This window comes from Haliaeetus albicilla, chromosome 4 (assembly GCF_947461875.1).
Source record: "Haliaeetus albicilla chromosome 4, bHalAlb1.1, whole genome shotgun sequence".
In the NCBI taxonomy this organism is placed as follows: domain Eukaryota; kingdom Metazoa; phylum Chordata; class Aves; order Accipitriformes; family Accipitridae; genus Haliaeetus; species Haliaeetus albicilla.
Window position 1 is genome coordinate 11,525,180 of NC_091486.1, and position 21,050 is coordinate 11,546,229.

The 21,050-nt window shown below is 43.0% G+C and overlaps 1 protein-coding gene across 3 annotated transcripts in view; it reads left to right on the top strand.

The window, feature by feature from the left end:
- The first annotated feature begins 1,297 nt into the window (after positions 1-1,297).
- The window catches only part of OSBPL11 (oxysterol binding protein like 11), a 46,542-nt gene continuing 26,789 nt past the window's right edge, over positions 1,298-21,050 (top strand). Inside the window, exons 1-4 of one of the 3 annotated variants that reach the window (XM_069780906.1) lie at positions 1,298-1,338; positions 18,762-18,830; positions 19,917-20,092; positions 20,889-20,968. In XM_069780906.1, the coding sequence (XP_069637007.1) occupies positions 1,313-1,338; positions 18,762-18,830; positions 19,917-20,092; positions 20,889-20,968 (351 nt within the window). In that variant the 5' untranslated portion in view covers positions 1,298-1,312. Of the gene's footprint in view, positions 1,339-1,647; positions 1,707-1,743; positions 2,113-18,761; positions 18,831-19,916; positions 20,093-20,888; positions 20,969-21,050 lie in introns of those variants that run through there. The other 2 variants (XM_069780907.1, XM_069780905.1) reach the window with 2 other exon arrangements.

Consider the following 21,050-nt stretch of genomic DNA (forward strand, 5'->3'; position numbering starts at 1 on the left):
TGGGGGAAGCAAATCTGAGTTTACCGCCCTGTGCTCAGGCACCAGATGCTGAGGGGCCGCAGAAGCATGCGCTAAGGATCACTGGCCTGTCTTGGGCGTTGGAGAAGTTCTAGGTGGAGGAACATCCTACCAACCACCTGTGATGGTTACAAAAGGTCTAACCCAGGTGAAGCTATGTCTCTGCTGGGACCGGTTGTCCTCAAGCAGGGGGGAAATAAAACACACAAGTGGAATTCTTGCCCAAATTGCTTTTGCTTCAAATTTTCCCTGGAAAATTTCAGTGGTGTTGGCATGCATTATGATATCATGCAATTATATTATATTTTCAATTAAAATGTCAAGTTAGATCGGCAGAGGAGGAACGTGTTTAGAGGGCAAGAGGTGAGCAGTTCTGGCCAAAAATTTTCTTCAATGGACAATGTGACTGCTGATCTGTTCTCTTGTGGTTCCACAGGAGAAAAATGCAGCTGAAAAAGCCCTTTTTTTCCCCTGCAGTGATGAGCATGCTTCTAAAAAGGCAGAAGTGGGGGGTTTTATGCCTGTGCAGTGGTAATGTAGTACATCTGTAAGAGAGATTATAGGTGTAGGTGCAACAGGCAGTTCCTGCCTGGGGTCTGTTAGCTGAGATTACGTGTGTGTGCGCTTGGCAAGGAGGGATGTGCTAATTTAGAGCCAGATTAAAGCTTATAAATATATTTTAAAGACATGATGCTCGTAACGTGCTATCCTCATTTGATGGCCAAAGGCAAAGACATTTTGAATGTCACTGGGGAAGTGGGAACGTGCTGGTAGGCGATGGGAAAGCCGGGGCAGCCTTCATGGGGTACAAAGCTGCTAGCGGGGGGGGGTGGTGGTGGTCTGGGTAAATAAACTATTCTTCTGAAATGTGTTCTCCTTTACATTGTTGCTTCTATGTAGATTCTCACATAGGGAACTTTTAGCATCTCTTGTATAACGGTTGATTACAATATTATGGGCGTATAATAGAAGAGCTGGAGAGTGGAGGAGGGAGTTTGGATGAGATGCGGAGCGGAACCGCAACGTTGCTAACCACGGCCGTGTCTGATTCGGCCCTCCTCTTCTTCATCAGTCCATTGATTAATCGTCATCACGGATTAATCATCACGGAATTGTCAAGGCTCCTCTGCCCCGATTTTAAGAAACAACGCAGCTGCAGTCCATTAAGTTTCTGTTGTCCAAACGCCACGCCTGCCCTGCAGGATGACACACCACCAAACCAGTTTCTCCCAGTTAGCCCTGCTGCCATTCCATGAAGGAAAAAAACCTGCTTAGCCGTTGCCCACATGGAGTAATGGGAGGAAAAACAGGAGGGAAAACGTACGTCCTCTCGAGGCCAGGTCGTGGGGCGGCTTTGCTTGGTGAATGAACTGCCGAACCGGGCCCAGTTCCACGGCTCGCTCTGCCAAGAGTCTGCAAGAGCCCAGCCAAGGGCTTTCGCGTCCCTGCTCCTAACGACCCGCGTGGGCCGCGGCTCGGATCCCTCACTCTCCTCAGTCCTCCCCCTTTCTTTGGGGGGGTGGGCGGAGGGGGAGAACGCTCGTAGCCATCAGTTTAGGATCCTTTCGAAGGTTCGCTCCGGCTTTGAGCGCGGCAGCGGCGGCCCGCGGCCTCGCCCGGGCTCCTCCGCCCGCGCTAAAGATGGCGGCGGCGCTGACCCGGAAGAGGCGGCCGGGCCGGGCGGCGGGGTGAGGGAGCGGGAGGGCGGGTTTCCCCAGCCCGCCGCGGCCGTGCGGGGAGCCGAGCCCAGCCGAGCGGGGCGCGGGGGTGCCGGCAGCCGCCGCCATCGCAGCCCGCATGGGGCGGGCGCGGCCGGGCCCCGGCGCGGCCTGAGCGGGGCCGGCGGGCCGCTGGGGCGGGCTCCCTCCCTCCCCGGCAAGGCGGCCCGCCCTGGGCCGGGGGCGCCCCTGAGGGGGCGGGGAGCCGCGGCGCCATGCAGTGCGCCGACCCCGCGGCGGCCATGAAGGGGCCGGAGGGCGAGGGCAAGCCGGAGCAGCAGCAGCAGCCGCCGCCGCCGCCGCCGCCGCCGGCGGCGGGACAGAGCGGCGGCAAGAGCGGCGGCGGCGGCCGCGGCGCCAAGGGCTGGCAGTACAGGTGGGCGCGGCGGGCCGGGCCGGGGGCGGCGGGGCGGGCTGAGGTGGGCTGAGGTGAGGTGAGGGGCTGCGGGCCCGGGAGCCGCCGCGGCTGCGGAGCCCGGCTGGAAGCGCCCGTGCCCCGGCTTCGCAGGGCTGCCCGCCCCCTTTCTGCCCCGGGCGTGGGCCGTGGGCGCGGCTGCCCCGGCTTGGGACGCCCTGGGCCGGCAGAGCCGCCGCGGGCTACCGGGGGGGACGCGGACACGGACACGGACACGATCTCCTCCGGCCGCGGCCGCTCGCTCTCCCCTTCCCGTGCCCTCTCGTCGCGGCGGGGCGGGCGGGCGGGCTGTCAGTCGGCGCCGGTTCTTCGTGTGCCTGTGTGTTAGCACAAAGCCCCGCGTCCGGGCTGCGGATGCTGCCGGGGTTTGTGCCTTTGCTCCTTCCTCTCGGTTCTTTTTTTTTTTTTTTTTTTTTTTTTTGCCTCGCAGAACGCGCAGACCGGTTTAAAGTTGCTGAAGGCGCTCCGTCGCTTTCCAGCCTTTCCAAAAAGCGAAACTTTGTGCCAAATTTTAGCTCCGTGTGGCTTCTTTAAGAACTTAATGGCAGTCTTTTTTTTTTTAATTTTATTGATGCTTTCTATTTGCTGCTGATGGCGAAACTCAGAGTATGCACGGAGTTTCTCTCTTATCTGACTTATTTTAAGAATGGCTGCGCTTAGCATAAATCGGGGTGATTACTCAGATATAGCAAATACAGCAGAAGAGAGCAGAGAAAGCAGGAGAAGCTGAGCGCGTGGCATTAGTTTGAAAAGGATTCAAACTAAAATGCTTCCTTTGGATGACTTGCTTGTGCGGTTGAGGGATTTGGGGGTTTTCATGTACTTTTTTCTGGTGTGCTTTCTGGTTGAAAGAGTTTCCGCTCGCACACTGGTAGTGAGCCCTCTAAGGCATTGCTTGAGAGATTTCCGAATCTCTGCTTTTAGGTCTCTCATCCTTGACTGGAGTTCTGCTGTGTTGCTGTTGAAAATACTGCTGTTATGCGAAGTTTGCACACTTCTCCTTCAAATGGAGACTCTCCAAAGCCGTCATCTGCCAGCCCAGATGGACTGGCTTTCAGTTTCCTGCGTGCGGAGACAGCAAAACCAGAGTGTGGTACATCTGTATGCGCCGCGCGGGATGGAGGGCCATCCGATGGCTTAGAAAAATGAGCACCCAGGCTGTGCAGGCACTGAGTGCCTGATGATTTTAATAGGGAGCGAACAGCTCGGTCATCGCTGAGAATCTGGGTCATAAGTAATTTACTTTTCTGGTGACTGGTGCCAGAAAGAAAAGTGGTGATTTCAGGGCCAATATTTCAGGCTGTTAAATAGGGAAAGCTTCTTGTCAGATTCAGTTATTGGTTGTCTTATCTGCTGTTTCCAGTTGCTTCTAAACTTTTTTTTAAACTATGGATTTAAGTGCAACTCTGAATTTTCTAATGAAAATTGCTGTTACTGTGATCAAACACTTACTGTCCACATGTTTCACACATGAAATACAGGAGTTAGTTTATGTGATCAAAATGGAAGGACTTTATATTTTTATGTGGAATTGGAGGCAGTGGAAGCGGTGAGATGCCTGATTTCCCTGAACCCCTGTTTGTTATAGTATGTTTGAGGTGGCGGTCACAGGTCAGTGCTATGCAGTGAAATTTCACTTTTTAAAATTATCCATCCAAATGTTTTGCTGCTTCTCTCAGTGCAGTGGCTCGTAAGGCAAAAGTTGAGCCGACTCTGAGTGATAGCCAGTTCGGTGGCTTGACAGCTGTAACTGGGAACTGTCCACATTATTCCTTGCAGCTATCAATATCTGGTTTAATTTGCTCTAAAACTCTAGTGCAAATTATTCTTTCTTTTTTCTTTCTAGATCATTGGTACAAGTGTAATGTACTAATTGTATTATTGTGGACACTTGAGGTGCTCACTGTTAATCTTTGCTCTGTTGGGAATCAATTATATACTCCTATGTTTGTCTCTGTAATTACGGACGAAATATCACCTTTGACCCCTGCCTCCCTAGGAAGTTCTCCTGGACGGGATGCTGTAGCTTAGTTTTCACTTTGCAGATTACTTTTATTCTAAAATGCATTTGACAAGAGAAGAACCCCTGTAATAATAAATCAGTGTCTAAAACATGGGGTTTAGAAACAGATTTGCTGGGAGCTTCTGGTAGAAATTTTGGTCTTCGCAACTTTTATAGCACAGAGTGTGACTGTTGTGTGGTCAGGCAGCTGGGCAGAAGTAGGGTCCTGAAGTACTCGCTCAGCATAGACTGCATCTGATGCAGAAGTATAGCTCTGTATTTGGTGAAGCATCTTGTCAAAACAGCTGTAGCATAGTTATTGTCAGACAGATGGAACAAGAGGTACTTGATACTTCAATGCTCCAAATGAGGAATTTTAACAATGGAAAAACAAAATATCTCCAGCACTGCCGGAACCTGAAATAATGAAAACTGAATCTCTCAAAGAGGTGGAAAGTCACACATCCTTGGGGTAAAGTGCATGTCTAGAAAATAAAAAGTGAAACAGAAGGTCTAACTTTATGTTTTTATAGGGGCATAATAGGGAGCTTTTTAAATAGCTGTGATAGAGTTAGAGCAAACATTTATCGTAGTGGAGGAGACAACCAGAGGCTGCCAGACACTTTGACGCAGAGATACAGCTGAACCTCTTTGCTGACTTTCTGCCTGTAGCCTGTGGACGGTGAGTTTAGACAGACAGTACAGCAGTGCTTCCTTTTGAAATTTGTAAGGGCTCAGTTTCTTCAGGGGGCAGGAAGATACTTTTTTTGTACTTAATACAAGTTAAGAGTTCTTGAGCAACTGCTCTTCTAAGCATCTGACAGGAAATGATCTTGTTTACGTGTGAATATATGATCAGGGTCAGAGTGCGTCTGAGAGCAACCAACTCTCTGCTGCATTTTCCTGACTGGGGTCAAGAATAGTGTGAATGTTAGCTTGCAATTAAGTAGATGAAGAGAGCCTGAGAGGCCGTGCTGCACGCTGAACTCTTTATTCCTATTTTCATTTAGAGAAACAGTTACCATGAGGTGAGACTTCTGAATAACTTCCAAGTATTAAAAGATTACTTGATAAAGTAATTTAAGATTATAATGTTTTCTAAACAGCTTCTTTATTTTCAGCAGTAATCAAGCTAGGAATATAAAGAATTATTTGCATTCAACAATTCTGTTTTTAGTCTTGACCATCTTCATTTGGGTTTTGCATTGCTCTAGGTTAAATGAACAGAGTAGCTTCAAAGCAGTGAGAGAAAGGAGACAGCTTTGGCAGGTACTTCTGTGACATGTGAATCGTAGTCGTTCAAGTAACACAAAAATTTCACAACCAGAAAGCAGAATTTGTGTCTATGAGCTAAATAGAGAGCTGGTCAGAGTATGTGCCAGAGAGGTAAAACAAATCATTTCAGCCTGGCTTGAGGGGCTTTCAGATAATTTTGAGAGAAATGGCTTGCAGTAGCTAGTTCTCATTTATCTACAAAATTAAAAGTTCAAAGCACTGTGGTTGACTAGAGAAACAAGATTGTCTTTCCCAGTTGGAGACATGCTAATGTGTCATCTTACATTTTTCTTAGTGGTTCTGCTCTCAAATACATAAATCAGTTCAGCTGCTATTAAAAGGATTCCCAGCATTTCTTCCCTTGCCGGTAGAAATACGTGTAAAATGTTCATGAATTTCCCAAGTGATTGCTGATTTTTAAGCTTACAAGTTATATTTCAAAACCTATTTCCTTTTCAGTTCTGCATGTATTTTTGTAGATAACTGCCTTTGTTCCTTATTTCTGAAATGGTTTTAGTATCTGCTCACTATGGGTTTAGCCATATATATTTATAAAATGCTACAGATTATATGTCTTCTGCTCTCTTTTTAAGGAAGCAAGTTAACTTTAGTTAGCTGTTCCTTAAGTGCTGCAGGGTTATTTACAGTCGTGAATTAGTATAGAAAAACATTTGGATGAAAGTAGCTTCTGAGGAGTCAACTTGCTAGATTTTTTTTTTTTTTTTTTTTGGTGCTAGGGGTGACAATGGCAGGTAAGAGGGTTCCTCACGCTGGGTGGCTTCTGCTTGTCACTAGGTTATCAACCTAAGGCAGATTCTTTTGCAGAATTACTCCATGATACTTTGGGCTGGAGTAAGAGATGCTGAGAGTAAGCAAACAGAAATGCAAACAAATAGCAGAGAGAGGGTTTTGGCAAAAAGAGTAACTTTGTAATTTTTTTTGTATCAAATGCAAAAGGATAACAAATTTAAAGCAAGTGAAATGGCCACCAGTCATCTTCTAAGGGCTTTGTTTATTTTGCAGTTGACACTGTGTAAGCACTCTTCACAAATACTGAAAAAAGGGAGTAAACATTATTGACCTTAATTCAGTCTCTTGTGTTTGAGCAGGTCAGCATGTGATAACAGAAGAACTGGTAGCTGAAACACATGAATATATTTTAATTCTGCACTTTGAGATGGTCATGAACTCTTCTTCATAAAGTGATCCCATAGGAAATGTGTTCTGAAGCAAATGCTTCTTTCTGATTTGATCCCAGTTAACATGGAGGGTGACTGACAATCCTTTGCACTTCAAACGTGGAAGCAAAATGTGTGAGACTGAGCTAGGCCGTGGAAGTGTTTATGATTTTTATTCATGCTATCTTGCAAAAAGGATCTAATTAGTAGTAATATGGGGAAGTGTCTTGAAACTGATACAATCTTCTTGAGTGGATGTTGATAAGAATCCTACTTATTGAGGGTGGCATTGATGTCAGTCTTAGCTGCAAGAAAATGTATAGAGTTTTTCTAGTTTCTATGCATTCCTAGTCACATTCCCTCTTGGGAGGAAAAATTTCATCTCTTTGGCCTTTAAAGGCCAGCTTGGTAGAAACAGATACAGGAGGTAATGGCAGCACAGTGTTCAGCAATGCTTCTGCTTGCAAACCTTTCCCTTGTTAGTCCTCCGTTCTTACCTCTGAACTTAACATTTCTCATCATAGTACTAATGTAAGCATTGAATTCTTGCTTAGGCTGGAATAGAGTGGGTTAGCTGACCTAATTAACTCTGGACTCCTGAGAGCAGGCCAGAATTTAAGTTAAAGTCTCTATCACTTGATTAGTGGAAGAAAAGAAACCTCTTAAACCTTCATGTAAATGTTAGTGTCATCCTAGGACAGTTCTCTCTAATGCTGGTACTCCTAGTACTTCCTTCTTACTACCTGTCTCCCTTGTTCTGGGTTTTCTTTCTGCACTGCTTAAAATTCTTTGGGATCCTATGTGGAATTTTTGTATATTCGCTGTAATCGGTAACTGTAAACCCCTTCCTTGTTGTGCACAACTGCAGAGGGAGAGAGAGGCTGTAAGTTTGTGGTGTTACCTGGGAGGTCTGGCAAGGGCTGCTCCTGCTTCAACTTGCTCCTGCTTCGACTTTCCCCTGCTCTTACAGCCCACCCCACTTCCTCGGTTTTCTGCTGTTGTGAGAACCTGCCGGCATTGTGACATCGAGGTGAAGGCCACCGATGGAGATGGGGTTTCTGCTGCCCCTGCGTTACACTTCGGCTGGCAACTTTTGGGTTGGTTGGCAGCTCTGATGTCGAGCTTGTGTCAAAGTGAGCCCTGATCTTCCTTGCTTCTCTTTCTGGTGATCTGTGAAGACACCTCACCACTGCACGGCCTTCAGAAAGCTCTAGCTGCTCACTTTCTAACTTACTGCTGGCCTTTTGAGGTGTGATGAACTGGATGCTGGAAAGAAGAGTTTCTCAAGTTGCTGTGAAATTCAGAATTAATTTTTGCAATTTTGTGTGTTGTATTCCTTTTTATTACTAAAAATCAGATTAGGGTGGCTGTGATGTTTGTTTGATATGCTGGAGGGAAATGTCTGTAAAATCTGGTGCCTGACTTTCTTTATCCTCATTTGAGTCTTTGCTTAATGAGATACCATATTTATAACACTAATTTAGAAATGCTGCACTTCACATAATTTGCACATTAGAAGAGACAAGAAGCCCATATTTAAAATGGTCAGCTGATTATATCCACCTCAGGATCCATTCTGTGTTATTAAAATGTTAAGGTCATCTTTTATCAAGCTAATTTTACCAGTTGCTGAAGCCCCAAGCACTCCTCCAAAAGGCAGGTGAGCCATTCATGTTCACACATGTATTTACAACCTGGAGGAATGAGGTTGGAGCAGATGGAAGCTCAGATGCATTGTAAATTAGGAGACGTAAATATCTGTGTGGGGTGTAATAAGTGGATAGAGTTGGGGAAACAGGTTTGGGTAATTTAAACAGGAGCTTCATGATGGCTGATGTTCTAGTGGGGAGCCTGAACCCAATTCCTGAACCAGGTCAGCAAGGTCTGGGTTCCCTTCTCCAGCCCTGTGGCTCCTCAGTGAGCGGCTATCAAGAGCACTGTGCCTCTCCTGCTTCTTGAAGCATCCCTGTGTTGAACAGGCAGGCTGTAAAACTCGCTGGGGCAGGGGTGACAAATTTGGTACTTGGCATTGCAGGATACTTGTGTTAATACTGGGATATTCATACAGAGTTCAGATTAAGCTAAACTGAAGAAGCACAAACTTTTGAATAGCTTCTAAATATCAAGTAATTTGTGCTTTCCATGGAATAGGTTTCTTCAGGAGTTAGTGGCCATTATAAATGTCTATTCTTCACTAAGTGCAAAGGGTATTTTTCAACTTCACCTTTTCTAATGTAATTATGTAGCAGCAAGTTAATTAAACTTGCCTACAACATAAACATCCTGCTCTGCCACACATGTTCTCTCCCCAGAGAGAAGATGAAAAACAAACTGCACGTGGTTGACCTAATCACGTTGCTTAGTGCAGAAGCAGAAAGTGCCAGCTGCTTCTGTTAGGTTATCCTATGTAGGTTCTTGTGCTGTACTTACCGTACCATGAAAATTAAGGCATGCGTGCAAGGACCCCTGTTTACTTAAGGATGTTGTCTTGACATGCACTCTGATCACCTGCCAGTGCCGATGAATTATTCTTGTAGGGGATCACTGCATGCTGGTAATGCTGCCGGGCAACTTTCTTTTTAGGGTGCTTGCAAAGCTGGTACCATTTCAGATTTTCTGTACCATGTGTCTAATGCTGAAATGGGAGGGGAGGGCAGGCTGAAGTGGGATAGGAGAAATGCTGTTTCTTCGTGTGTGTTAAGCTGACAATCTTATATTTGAGAACCTGCTTTGGAGCAGGAATGTCAGTGTCACGGGAAAGGCTTTTTGCTATCCGTATGCATTTTTTTCTTTTTCCTTCCAGGTGTAAATTCCTGAGTTTTCGATGAGGCTGGAGATTTTTGAAATGTTGATTAGTGTTTAGGCATTGACAGATCAGTTTCCTGAAGAGCCCAGTTTGTGTTGGGAAGTTGGTTTCATTCATTGCAATGGAGATGTAACAGAAAGCATGAGATCTGCTGGGCAGAACTGCAGGATGCTATATTAAGGAGCTGGTTTCTGACCCTGGCTCTGACTTCCTCTGTGGTAATAGTCATATTGTTTAAACTGGTTTTACACTGTAATCACTAACTGTGTGTTCCTCTTTTTCTCGGAGGCCTAGTTCGTAACAGTTGGCTCTGATTTTGCAAGACTTTTGCAGGGTCACAGCTGGAGCTGAAATCAGCATAAGCTGTGATTTGAATCTATGAATAAAGTAAAATAAAAATTGGGTCACAACTATCTCAAAGTTAGAGAGGCTGAAAATTTATTGCACCTCAGTTCCCCATATGTAAAATGGGATGATAATGTCGTCCTCCTTTTATTGTTCGGTACATGACTCCTTCGTAAGCGTCGATGACAAGCACAAGAGAAGAAAACCATAAGGAAACTCTTTATTAGCGCATGAGTGCCAAATGAATAATACCTGATGCTCATTGCACAATGAAAAGGGGCAGTTTTTAATAATTCCTTGTCTGGGAATCACTGTCCACTTAAAGCACTGAACAGGAAAGTAGTCCTGCTCTTTTTATGTATTGTCATAATCATAGGTGGTTAAGTTAGCACATGTGCTTTCTTAATTAGAGTTTAAACCTTCTGAGTACTGTATGCCTCAAGTTTAATGTACGAATATTTTTGTTTAATTTCTCTATATCCAAGAATTATAGAATAATTTTCGTTGGGAGGGACCTCTGGGAAATTTGTAGTCCAGCTTCCTGCTCAAAGCAGGGCCAGCTTCAAGGTTAGAAGAGGTTGTTCAGGGCTGCTGGTTGAGTTTTGGGTGTCTCCAAAGATGGAGATGCCACAGCCTCTTTGACCCAGGGCTTACCCCGCCTCATTGTGAAGAATTTTTCCTTGTGTCAAACAAGGAATTTTTTTTGCTGCAACTCGAGACCATTGCTGCTTGCCCTTCTGTGCATCTCTAAAAAGAGTCTGTCTCCATCTTCTCCATATATAGGAGAGACAGCGGTGAGAAGCCTTCTCCTTCTGAAGGAGGCTGAACAGACCCAGGTCCCTCAGCCTTTTCTTGTCTGGCACGACGTACCTACCTTGCACTGATCCGTGGGTTAGTCCATCCCAGGCACAAGGCCTTGCATTGCTTTTGTCAAAGTTCAGGTGGTTTTGTTCAGCCTGTTCCTCTGGGCAGTCAGGATGCTCCAGAAAGACAACCCCCGTACTGCATCCTGACTATTCTCCTAGGTTTGGTCTCATCTGAGAGGTTGCAGAGTGTGTGTGTGCTGGTCCATCGGCCAGCTCTGAGGCATTTAGCGGTATTGACCCCTGAAGTGCACCGCTTCTACCTGTTTTCTAGTTAGACTTCAAACCACTGGCCGTTATGGTGTGCTAATGTAAACTGGTAACATGAACGGTAGCAAAGCTGCAGCCAGCAATTGTTCTCCAGAGGTATCAAGTGGAAAGTTCAGACCTTTTGAGGTGCCTGTTTTTTGAATGCTCCAGCTCTAAAATGTTGTAGGCTAAATCTACAGTTATTTTTTTCCAGCAATCGCTTGAGTAGTAGTTATTATTGCAGAAAAATCTGCAGGGTTAGCTACTGACTCTTGGGTCCAGCTTCAGTTGTGTTACCCTGACGCAAATCCACAAATAAATTATATGTGAGCGGAGTTCTTGCTGACTTGAGGTGTTCATGTAAGTGTAAGAGAAATTGCTTAGCTGAAACTCACTGCAGGTTTTTTCCAGGCAGATGTATTTTGAGAGCTAAAGAGGTCTTTAAATGATAAATAATTAGTTTTATAGTAGTCCAGCGAGAGGAGTGTTTTGCTACTTATTAATTAAGTATTATTGCTTTCCTTTTGTTCTGTTGCTACCCTGCAAAAGCATTACAATAGTTTCATTAGTGTATAACTGACCTGTGGCATTAATGCACAAAAGAGGAGAATCAAATGCAAGTTTAATTAAGATGGTTTTAAAAAAACCTGTAAGCTGGATTTATCATGCCCCTTGAGACCTAGTATGGATAGAAACTTCAGGTGCAAATGCAACTGCTGTCTTGGTAGTGGGGAGCTGGGCAGTGGCAGAGCCCTTCACCCCCAGATGGGAAGCCTGCGCTGCATCGTACCGGGCTCACAGACAGCTGACAGCTCATTTTGGCTCTGCCGCACCCTTCCTTCGTGGCAAGCCTGCACTTCTCTTCCAATGCATGTCTGTGCTCTCAAGGGTTTACAGGAGTACATGTTAAGAGAAGTTTTTATATCTAATGAGGATGTGTGTGTTGCTAGCACGCTTGCGGGCAAGTGGTAGGTATTCTGAAGCATCCCCAGGGTCTACTGTCAATGTTCTTGTTATATTGTTGGACCTTTTTTCCTTGCACTTGTTGGTTTCTAAACTTATAACTGAATAGTCAAATACATGAGCTGAAGAGCAGGAGCTTTGCTGCCACTTTACAGTTGACTGTAGGGCACTGCTGGTGAATTGCACAGCAAGGTTAGTTTTTATTTTCTTCCAAAAGCCGTTTGGAAAAGCAGAGCTAATTTATTGATGTAGATGCTCTGTAAGCAACATAGGGGCTTCTGCCTTACCTTGTTGGGTGTACTGGGGAAACTGCTTTTGCACCAACAAGCCATGGGACTGGAATGAGATGGTGGTTTCTTGGGAGCAAGTGATCTTTGCAGTTGCAGAAGATATGCCCAAAGTTTCTGTTTCTGACACAGAGGGGTTTTTTCCTTTCTCCTTATTGTAGTTTAACCGCAGCCAGTAACTAAGCACCATGCAGCTGCTCACGCACTCCTCCCTTCTTCCAATGGGATGGGGAGGAGAATCAAAAAAAAAGAAGTAAAACTCATGGGTTGAGATAAGAACAGTTTAATAACTGAAGTAAAAGAAAATATAATAATAATTAATAAAATATTATAATAGTAATGAAAAGGAATATAACAAAAAAAGAGAAATAAAACCTGAGAAAATACAAGTGATGCACAATGCAGTTACTCACCACCTGCTGACTAATGCCCAAGCAGTGATCTGCCCCTCCCAGCCGACTCCCCCCAGTTTATATACTGAGCATGACATTCTATGGTATGGAATATCCCTTTGGCTAGTTTGGATCAGCTGTCCTGGCTATGCTCCTTCTCAGCTTCTTGTATACCTGCTTGCTGGCAGAGCATGGGAAACTGAAAAATCCTTAACTTAGGATAAGTGCTACTTAGCAACAACCAAAACATCAGTGTGTTATCTGCATTATCCTCACACTAAATCCAAAGCACACTGTACCAGCTACTAAGAAGAAAATTAACTCTATCCCAGCCAAACCCAGGATGCTCTTCTCCCCTGCCCTTCCCCTCCATGTAACAAAAAGAGCAATCAGTGCGCTGTATATAAGCACTTCGCAGCGGTCAGTGAGGAAAAAGCAAGCTATTGCCAACGGTGAGCCTGTGGGCACATAGAGATGAACAAGTTCAGTGAAAACGGTTACTGCTTTTTTCAAACCATGTAGTCAAAACCACTCATTGGTTTGCACTGTTATGATCCCGATTTCTTTCTTTCCTTTTCTTTATGCTTTGCTAGCTTTTAATCTGAAGACAATCTCTTTCACCAGGTTTTTGCATCCTGCTGTGACCTCAGTAGAAACAAGCCTCTTCTCTTGGCCAGGGCCTGAAGGCACTGTCCTAACGGCAGTGGTGGCAGGTATGGAGGCTGGATCCCCCTTCAGGAGCCTTCCCAGGGACTTGCATGGGCTCCAGGCTGCTGGTCATCCTTCCTGCTGGAAGCAAATCTACACATACTCAGCTGCTGCTCGAAGCCAGGCCTTACGCAAGTCCGTGGGGAAGCCTTTGGCTGCTGCATTTGCTCTTCAAAGAGCTGTTGGGTCTTCAGAGACCTGGCTGCTCACAGTATCCCACGCGGTGCTGTCTGGGTCCCAGCAAAATTAAAATTGTCAGAAGGGCAGTCTTGGAAGTTTTCAGTAATCGCTTTCCGGATGGGTGTAATTTTGTGCCACTGCTAGCGGTGATTTGCTTGTGTTGGGCTTTCGGGGAGAGCTGCACCGTGAGGGGTATGAAAAAAGGGTGGGGAGGCCATCTGCGTCAGTGTTTCTTCTTGGAGAAAATGTTGGCCCAGTGCTTGTCAGGTGTGAGCTCGGGTGTCTTGGCTGAAGCTCCTGAAAGATGTCATTCTGGGACTGCTGTTCCTCGGCATCTGCGTTCAAGACACAAGTGCAGCACGTAAACAGGATATGGGGGAATTTGGCCTGACTATCGCTATCTTATTCCTTCCCCTAGCACTGGGGACCACCCTGCAAGGCACTGACAGCTGCTGCAACTTAAGAGGCATACTAGAGAAGGACAAATAAAACTAGAAAAGGATAAATAAACTAACAGTAATCCTTTGTGAATGTTTTATTCCAATTGTATTTTAGTAGCACTTAGATATGTAGAAATCTGGCTTGTGGTAAACATCTCTGAAGCTGGGGAGGGATAGTTTTCTGGAAGGAATATGAACTGATTTGTGACTTTTCATAGACTTCAGTCTTTTGGTTACAGGGACAGTTTCAGTCCATCTCACAATATTTATAAACTAAAAAAAGTGTGATAAATGGGCAGCCAAATTCAGTGGTGTTCAGCCTTTGGAAAAAAACCAGATTTTTGGGGGGTGGTAGATGTGCTGGGCTGGAGTTCAGATGTTGTACCATGAGTTCCTGCATAATTTTTTCCTGGATTGTGATTTGCGCAGTATCCTCAGATAAAGTAGTCCAGCAAAAGTTAAAATGAAAATTTTTTACATCTTTAAGGCTGCGACAGGTCTGTTGCAACACTTAAATATTTATTTTTTTGTCATTCTTTGAGAGAAGGGACACGTGAATTTCTACAGAAATGCGGACTTCAGGGGTTGTTGGCTCATCGTTGCTGAGCTGTTCCTGTTCCTTTGACGATCTGAGACTGCTGTGAGAATTTTGAATAGCAACAACAGCATCTTGGCTATGAAAAGATACATGTACCCATAGGTACATGCACATGCATGTAGGCAGCAGCGTGAATGCAAAGGTATTCTTAGAGTTGGGAAGGATCCCGGTGCAGCCAGTCCTCACTGTCAATGTTGAGATGAGTTGCTCAGTGTTTTGTGTCAAAGTCACTTCTAAAATCTGTTTTCTAGAAGTTAAAAAACCCAATGTGGGGAATTGTGGAGGCTTCTGAAGTACACATGTGACTTTGAAACAGGTTTTACTGTTGTTTCATTAGAAACAAGGCTGGTAAGGGCTTTAAGGAAGATCTTACTCATATTTTATGAAGTGTGGTTATCTGTGAGCAGAGCCAGTGCCTGAACCTCAACTTCTTGTTCTCAAAGTCTACCATCTTAAAAGCTTTCTGTAGCACTTGGAAGAGCTTTGCTGTTAATTCCATACTAGTGAAATATTACTGGGGTTTTGTGTTTGTGGGTTTTTTTTTGTTGGTTTTTTTTTTTTTTCAAGGTTAACTGCCTTACAACACTGCTTTAGCAACAACAAATATTTTAGTTTGACTCTTGCTGTGGAGGCAATAATCTCAAAATCATTGAAGAAATGCTCTGGTTGTAATTCCATGGCCTTGTTGTTCGTAAATAATACTGAGAATGATTTTTTGTGTTCATAGGAAAGTACTGGTGCTTACCCAGAAGAAGATTAGGAAGTTAAAGGTAGTTCTGTAACGGGTTTGTGTGCAGTTATAGGATCTACCTCTTGTGAATTGCAATTTGCAGACTGGATTTAAATCTCTTTTTTTAGTGTATAAAATTGTTACTTATTTTTAAATAAGCCTTAGTTCAAATGTTGAAAATTCCCTGGCCCATGTGGTGTGGTAATTTGTGCTGGGAGAGTATGATTAGTACCTGTAAGGTCTGTGCTTTTACTCTTTTATTTGCTTATTTGTTTGCCTCTAGGTCCTTACACTGTCAGGGCAAACGTTTTAAATATCAACCCAGTTTTTCATACCCTTAAGGCAGGCTAATCTGTTACTTGCATGGGTACTAAAAGTTTGCTCAGCCTTTGGCAGGGTGAAAACCAAATATAGTCTTTCGGGTTTGTGCAGTTCAATTGCGGATGCATGAACACAATTAAGAAGGAAAATAATCAATATTGTCCAAGAGGTGGCTCATTTAGCAGGGACCTCTGTTCGTGCTCCATCTCTTTGGACTTTGGCTCTTCTAACATTCTCCGGTCTCTCGAAAAGCAAGCCACAGCTCAGTCTCTCATCCCTGGCAGTCAGCGTGTTATATTTGTCCTCTGCTGCAGAGGTTAGTCCGTGAGGAATCTGCCCTCTCCGCAGCTGACTGTCATGTGTCTTGGGATCTGCACCAGCCGCTGCTGCTACTTGTTGGGCTCTTCTCTACTGAGGTTTGGCCATTGGTGCTTAGTACGTTTCTATGATCTTGTGCAGGCAGGTGAGGTCTTTTTGCTTATGAATGGGAGAAACCTGCTAAATGTACTTCTGAACATTACCTTGTACATTGAATTACAGCTCTTTTTTAATGAGATTTGGGGTTTGGGGACCCCCTGCATGCAAAGTTAGGGATTCTGAAACGCAACCGGTCAGTGTATTTAACATCATGCACTTGCGCTCACGTTCATTTGCTGCAACATGTTCCTTCCAGATTGGCCGTGTCCACTGTGCTGAAGGTGACTGGCTGGCTTGTCCTCAGTCACTTTCTCAGACTTCTCAGGGGGGCTGTTTTCAAAGTTTTTCAGTTAAACCATCAACTTTTGGGACTGCCGAGGCTAGAGATAGGAATTATTGAAGAAGACGCATTTAGAGAAGTTTGGGTCTAGTCAAAGTGAAAATCCAAGTGGAGAGGAACATGTGGATGAAGGCAAAATGTAACAAGTGCTCATTCAATGTGGAAGTACATGACTGAAAGGGCTGCATTCCCTTCTGTGGTGATTTTTTCCTTTTTCTAAAGACTGACAAAATCAGCTATCTCATCTGTCGCACTCAAAAAAAAAAAAAAAGTTGTCAAATGATTTTAATCAAAGACTGTTTAATTTACCCTTGTCAGATGAATGGACTTTCATAGGCCATGCATACAGTCCTGCTGTATTCATTGCAGTGTGAAGTTACTTTCCTGATTTTTTTTTTTTTTTTCTTGGGTTCTGTTAAACATACCTGTGAATGAGGGATGTTAGTTAATGGGAGAGTGCAACAGCTCTAGACCAAGTATGCAGGGCTCTCTGTATGATGTCTAACTGAAAAGCAAGGGTGAAGCTTGCATTCACTAAAACCGAAAAACAATTAGCTGTGACTAGGGACAATTTTGAGATGATTAAAACCCAAGCTCATACATTTTTATGACTATGCAATCTCATAATTTTCAGCTAAATTAAGACAGCAAGCAAGTCTAAACTGTACTTCCCTTCTATGCCAATAATAACAAATGAGAGGCGTTCTGCAGAGGATGAGTTTGGTTATGTCTCCTTTAGCATTTTTGTACATTTAAAATATATGATAGCCTGAATACCCTCTGCTCTCCTTAGTTTTATTTTTATCTGTAGTACTGCTTAATGAGTTATTAGAAATTAAATTCCTAGATAGTCCTGCTGGCTGCTCTCCATTGCAAGATATTACTGCAATACTGATTGCTGCAGTAATAGCTAGAACACATATTTTTGTTTCTAAATGTAACATTAAAAATCAGCAACTTGTTTTTTCTTCAAAAATGTACATCCTTGCATCTCTTCTTTGAATAGTATTACTGAATGACAGTGATACAGCATCGATTCATATGGCAGTGATTTACTCTGAGGTTATCTTCATTAGTGTCATCCTGAATAGCTTCCTTTAGGATGAAACTTAGTGTAACATGTTGTATTTATTGAATTGTCAGGTATCTAATTAATTTGGTGATACTGGCACTGTCTATAAATGAGGTATAGACAGCAGCTTCAGCTATTATTTGAAATTTACCCCAATACTTAGTCCAACTATGTTTGCAACCAAAACCCACTAATGGAAATGATCCCTTGGCTCTAGTAGTCCTAATTTTCCCCACCTTTCCTCTTTTGCTGATATGGGGCTACTTTGACCTCTTAATGACCAAGACAGGCTGCTGCTCCAATGGACTCTGAATAATTTTCATTTAATCTTCAAAATAGTACAAGCTATAGAAATTTCAATTGAAAATCTAAATAAGATGGCTTAAATACAAGTTTCTTTTAAAAAGCAAATAGTGTCTGATATTTGGGTCATTATTTCAGTTCTTCATTGGAATAATAGGAACTTTTTTCTTACGCCAGACCTGAATTGTCTATCTCTAGAGTGTGTTCTTCAGTGTAGGATTATGCCCTATTGTAAGAGGCAAGGGCATTGAGGTGGCATTTCTAGAATTATGGGAATGTACAGTATAAAGTAGGTCTTTAAACTGTGGTTTTAAGGTGATAAGTTCGTAGCCGTAAGACTTGTAAGCCTTATTTAGGACAATTGATTTTCAGAAGTGGTAATGTATTTTGCCTGTAGTAATATTAATTAGTGATATTAATTAGTGATATCCGTGCCGAACGCCCTCGATGGGTTCTCTTTTTTGGTGGATGTTGCAAGTTGAGGCTTTGAAAGAGAAACTACCTGATTTTCTTGCCAGGCTGGAGGAGATGTTTCGGCTCTTGTTTTACATTTTGGAGTATCTTGATGTGACCTGTGCCCACTTGTTGTGTCCTGTAGAACATCTGTTCAAGAGCATGACTGTGTAGTTGGGAAGGGTTCTGGGCATTAAGGATAAATAAAACCACAGTGCTGTAGGAGTACCTAGGCGCTGTTTTTGGTTGGTGACCGTGATCAAGATTCTGTTAATAAGCTAGTGAAATTTAATTTTGTTCAGGAGTCCAAAAATACAAAGCTTCCTTAGAAGAGGGAGCAGGAAACAGAAGAAGCTTGGATACTAAGTCTTTAATTACCTGAAACTAGTAAAAAATGTGTCCAGAAGTGCCTGTTGAATAAAACTCAAGTATTGGTGAAACTATTCTTTGAAATTATTTGGAGCTCAACAAGTCTGGTTAAACTGTCTTATGAAATTATTTTAGAAACGAGGCTGGAAAATCTGTTATGTTGGTAGCTTTATTAAAATGGTAATGCCATTCTAAAAATGAAGATGGAAATTAATTTTCTGAGAATAGATAATGATGATCAAAAGCTGAGAAGATTGAAAATTTGTTTGGTATTGTCTGATTGCTTTTCTCTCTCTCTCTCTCTGTTTTTTTTAAATAGTGATCACATGGAAAATATTTATGGCTACTTAATGAAGTATACCAATCTCGTCACTGGCTGGCAATATCGGTAAGTCTTTTATGGTGCTTTTTCGTAATGTTGGTCTCTGCAGCATCTAAACAAACATATTTCAGGTTTTTTTAATAAATATTTGGATTTCCCTTTTTCTATGAGGCAAACTTTATGGAAGAGTCTTATGCTTGTCTCAATATAGATTAAGCTAATGTGTAGATGAATAATACTTGTATTAAGGCATGAATAAAAAAATGCATAAGAAGTATGAAGCAGTTAACTCATTTGGTGGCTTATAACTATGCTTGTATGTGTAGAAAGCATGTACAGCAGTAATTTTTTTCTCCTTTTCCATTACAAATATTGTCTTTGTTTTTTCTGCTGAGTCTTCAGCTTTATGCCAAATCATGCCATCATTTAAAAAAATAAATAAATTAGGACTTCTTTACTGAAAATTCAAACTCAAGCAAGCTTTTGCCTTTAGTTCCCCAGGAAGTCTGTCTCCCCTGGAATAACTTGCTTTTCTTTGACAGGTGAAATTCTCTGGTCAGGCTTCCTGCTTGATGCTGTTCCTAGAGTAGCACAGTGCAACCAAATTAATATTGGAGAGACAAGTCCTTTGCACACCACACTGGCCAAATTCCTGTACTACCACTGGCGTGCAGTGACTTGTGTCAATATCCTTATTAAACTTAATTGAATAGTTGAAGTATAATGTCGACCTTAATTTTTTTTTAAATCTGGAATTGCTTCAGTTTTACAGTTTTGTATCTCAAGTGTATCTGGGGCTGTTCTACCCTTAATTTATGTAGTTTAAGGAAGTATTAAGCCTTAGAGATTCAGGATATTCTTTTGATTCCCAAAATCTTGCAGCAGCACTCTTCTGTGGGCACGCTATTCTGTTGTGCAATCCCTGGTCTCTGAGAAAAAAATTGCTAAGAATTTAATTTTTGTGCAGTCTTGTTGCACACATAATTCATATGTTTGGGGATGTACTGACTCAAGTCTTTAAGTCCCAGCCCCATCTGTGCCAACTTGTAATGAAAGTCTTGACTTCTCCAAGTACCACCCTCCTCCCCCACCAAAAAAAGAGAAAAGAATAAGCTGGTTTTATTTAGTGTATTTGCTTTGTTATCGTTGCAGGTTTTTCGTTTTAAACAATGATGCTGGCCTGCTGGAGTACTTTGTGAATGAGCAGTCTAGACATCTAAAGCCCAGGGGTACCCTGCAGCTAGCTGGAGCTGTAATTTCACCCAGTGATGAAGACTCTCATACCTTTACAGTCAATGCTGCCAGCGGGGAGCAGTATAAACTAAGAGGTAGGACCTGGATTCTTGGGCAGGGGATTCTTCCACTAGAGGACACTCCTGGCTCTCACCTGCGGCTGCTCTGCTGGGCTTGGCTGCACAGCCAAAGTGAGAGAACTTGTTTGGCAGCCTGCTGCAATGAGAATTACATGTGAAACTTTCATTCCACTCTTCAGTTAGAAACCACCCTTCCTTATGGATAATTCCATACTCTTTGGGTTTGATGACTTTCAGAATACCGTGAACTTCAGATGTGTAGAATGGAGTTTAATCTCCACATATAATGGCCTTAAATTGTACTGATTCAAAGTTTTCTAAATCATTATAGGTAACACTAATGTGTTGATGCTTGCAGAGAAGTATATGATTCCTAATGTTCAGTTTATTAGCCTTCATGTGGTGGTTATAGAAGCCCGTTCTCTGATTTTGTAGGCTATGGAAATCTGGGCTAATATCTTTTAGTATTTCTTCCCTTGAAGACTTGCTGTCACTTTCTAACTCAGGTTACTCTTATTCCAGGAAAATGTGTCATGTTGTTAGATAAAAATATGTGTGAGGGAAGTTATTGTTTGTTAAAGTTACTTTTGTGTTACAACATTTAAAAAAAAAAAAGGAAAGAAAAATATACATGCCATTTATGTTGAACTTGATTTAATGTGAAAGTTAATTACAGTCAGCTGAACAAGTTTTAGATTAAAAAACTCTGCGCTGTTAAAGTCTTATGACTGTTTTAAAGAATTAAGCAGGTGTTTTGCCCATACTTCAGAATGTCTTCATTTACATAACCCTTTTGGTTTGCTTTTATTAGCTACTGATGCTAAAGAACGGCAACACTGGGTTAGCAGGCTACAGATATGTACACAGCATCACACGGAAGCTATCGGAAAGGTATTGTATGACTGATATTTTCATGGGCAAAAATAATTTCGTCTGGTGGTAGAAGTAGTTGCAAATACAACTATCCTGTTGT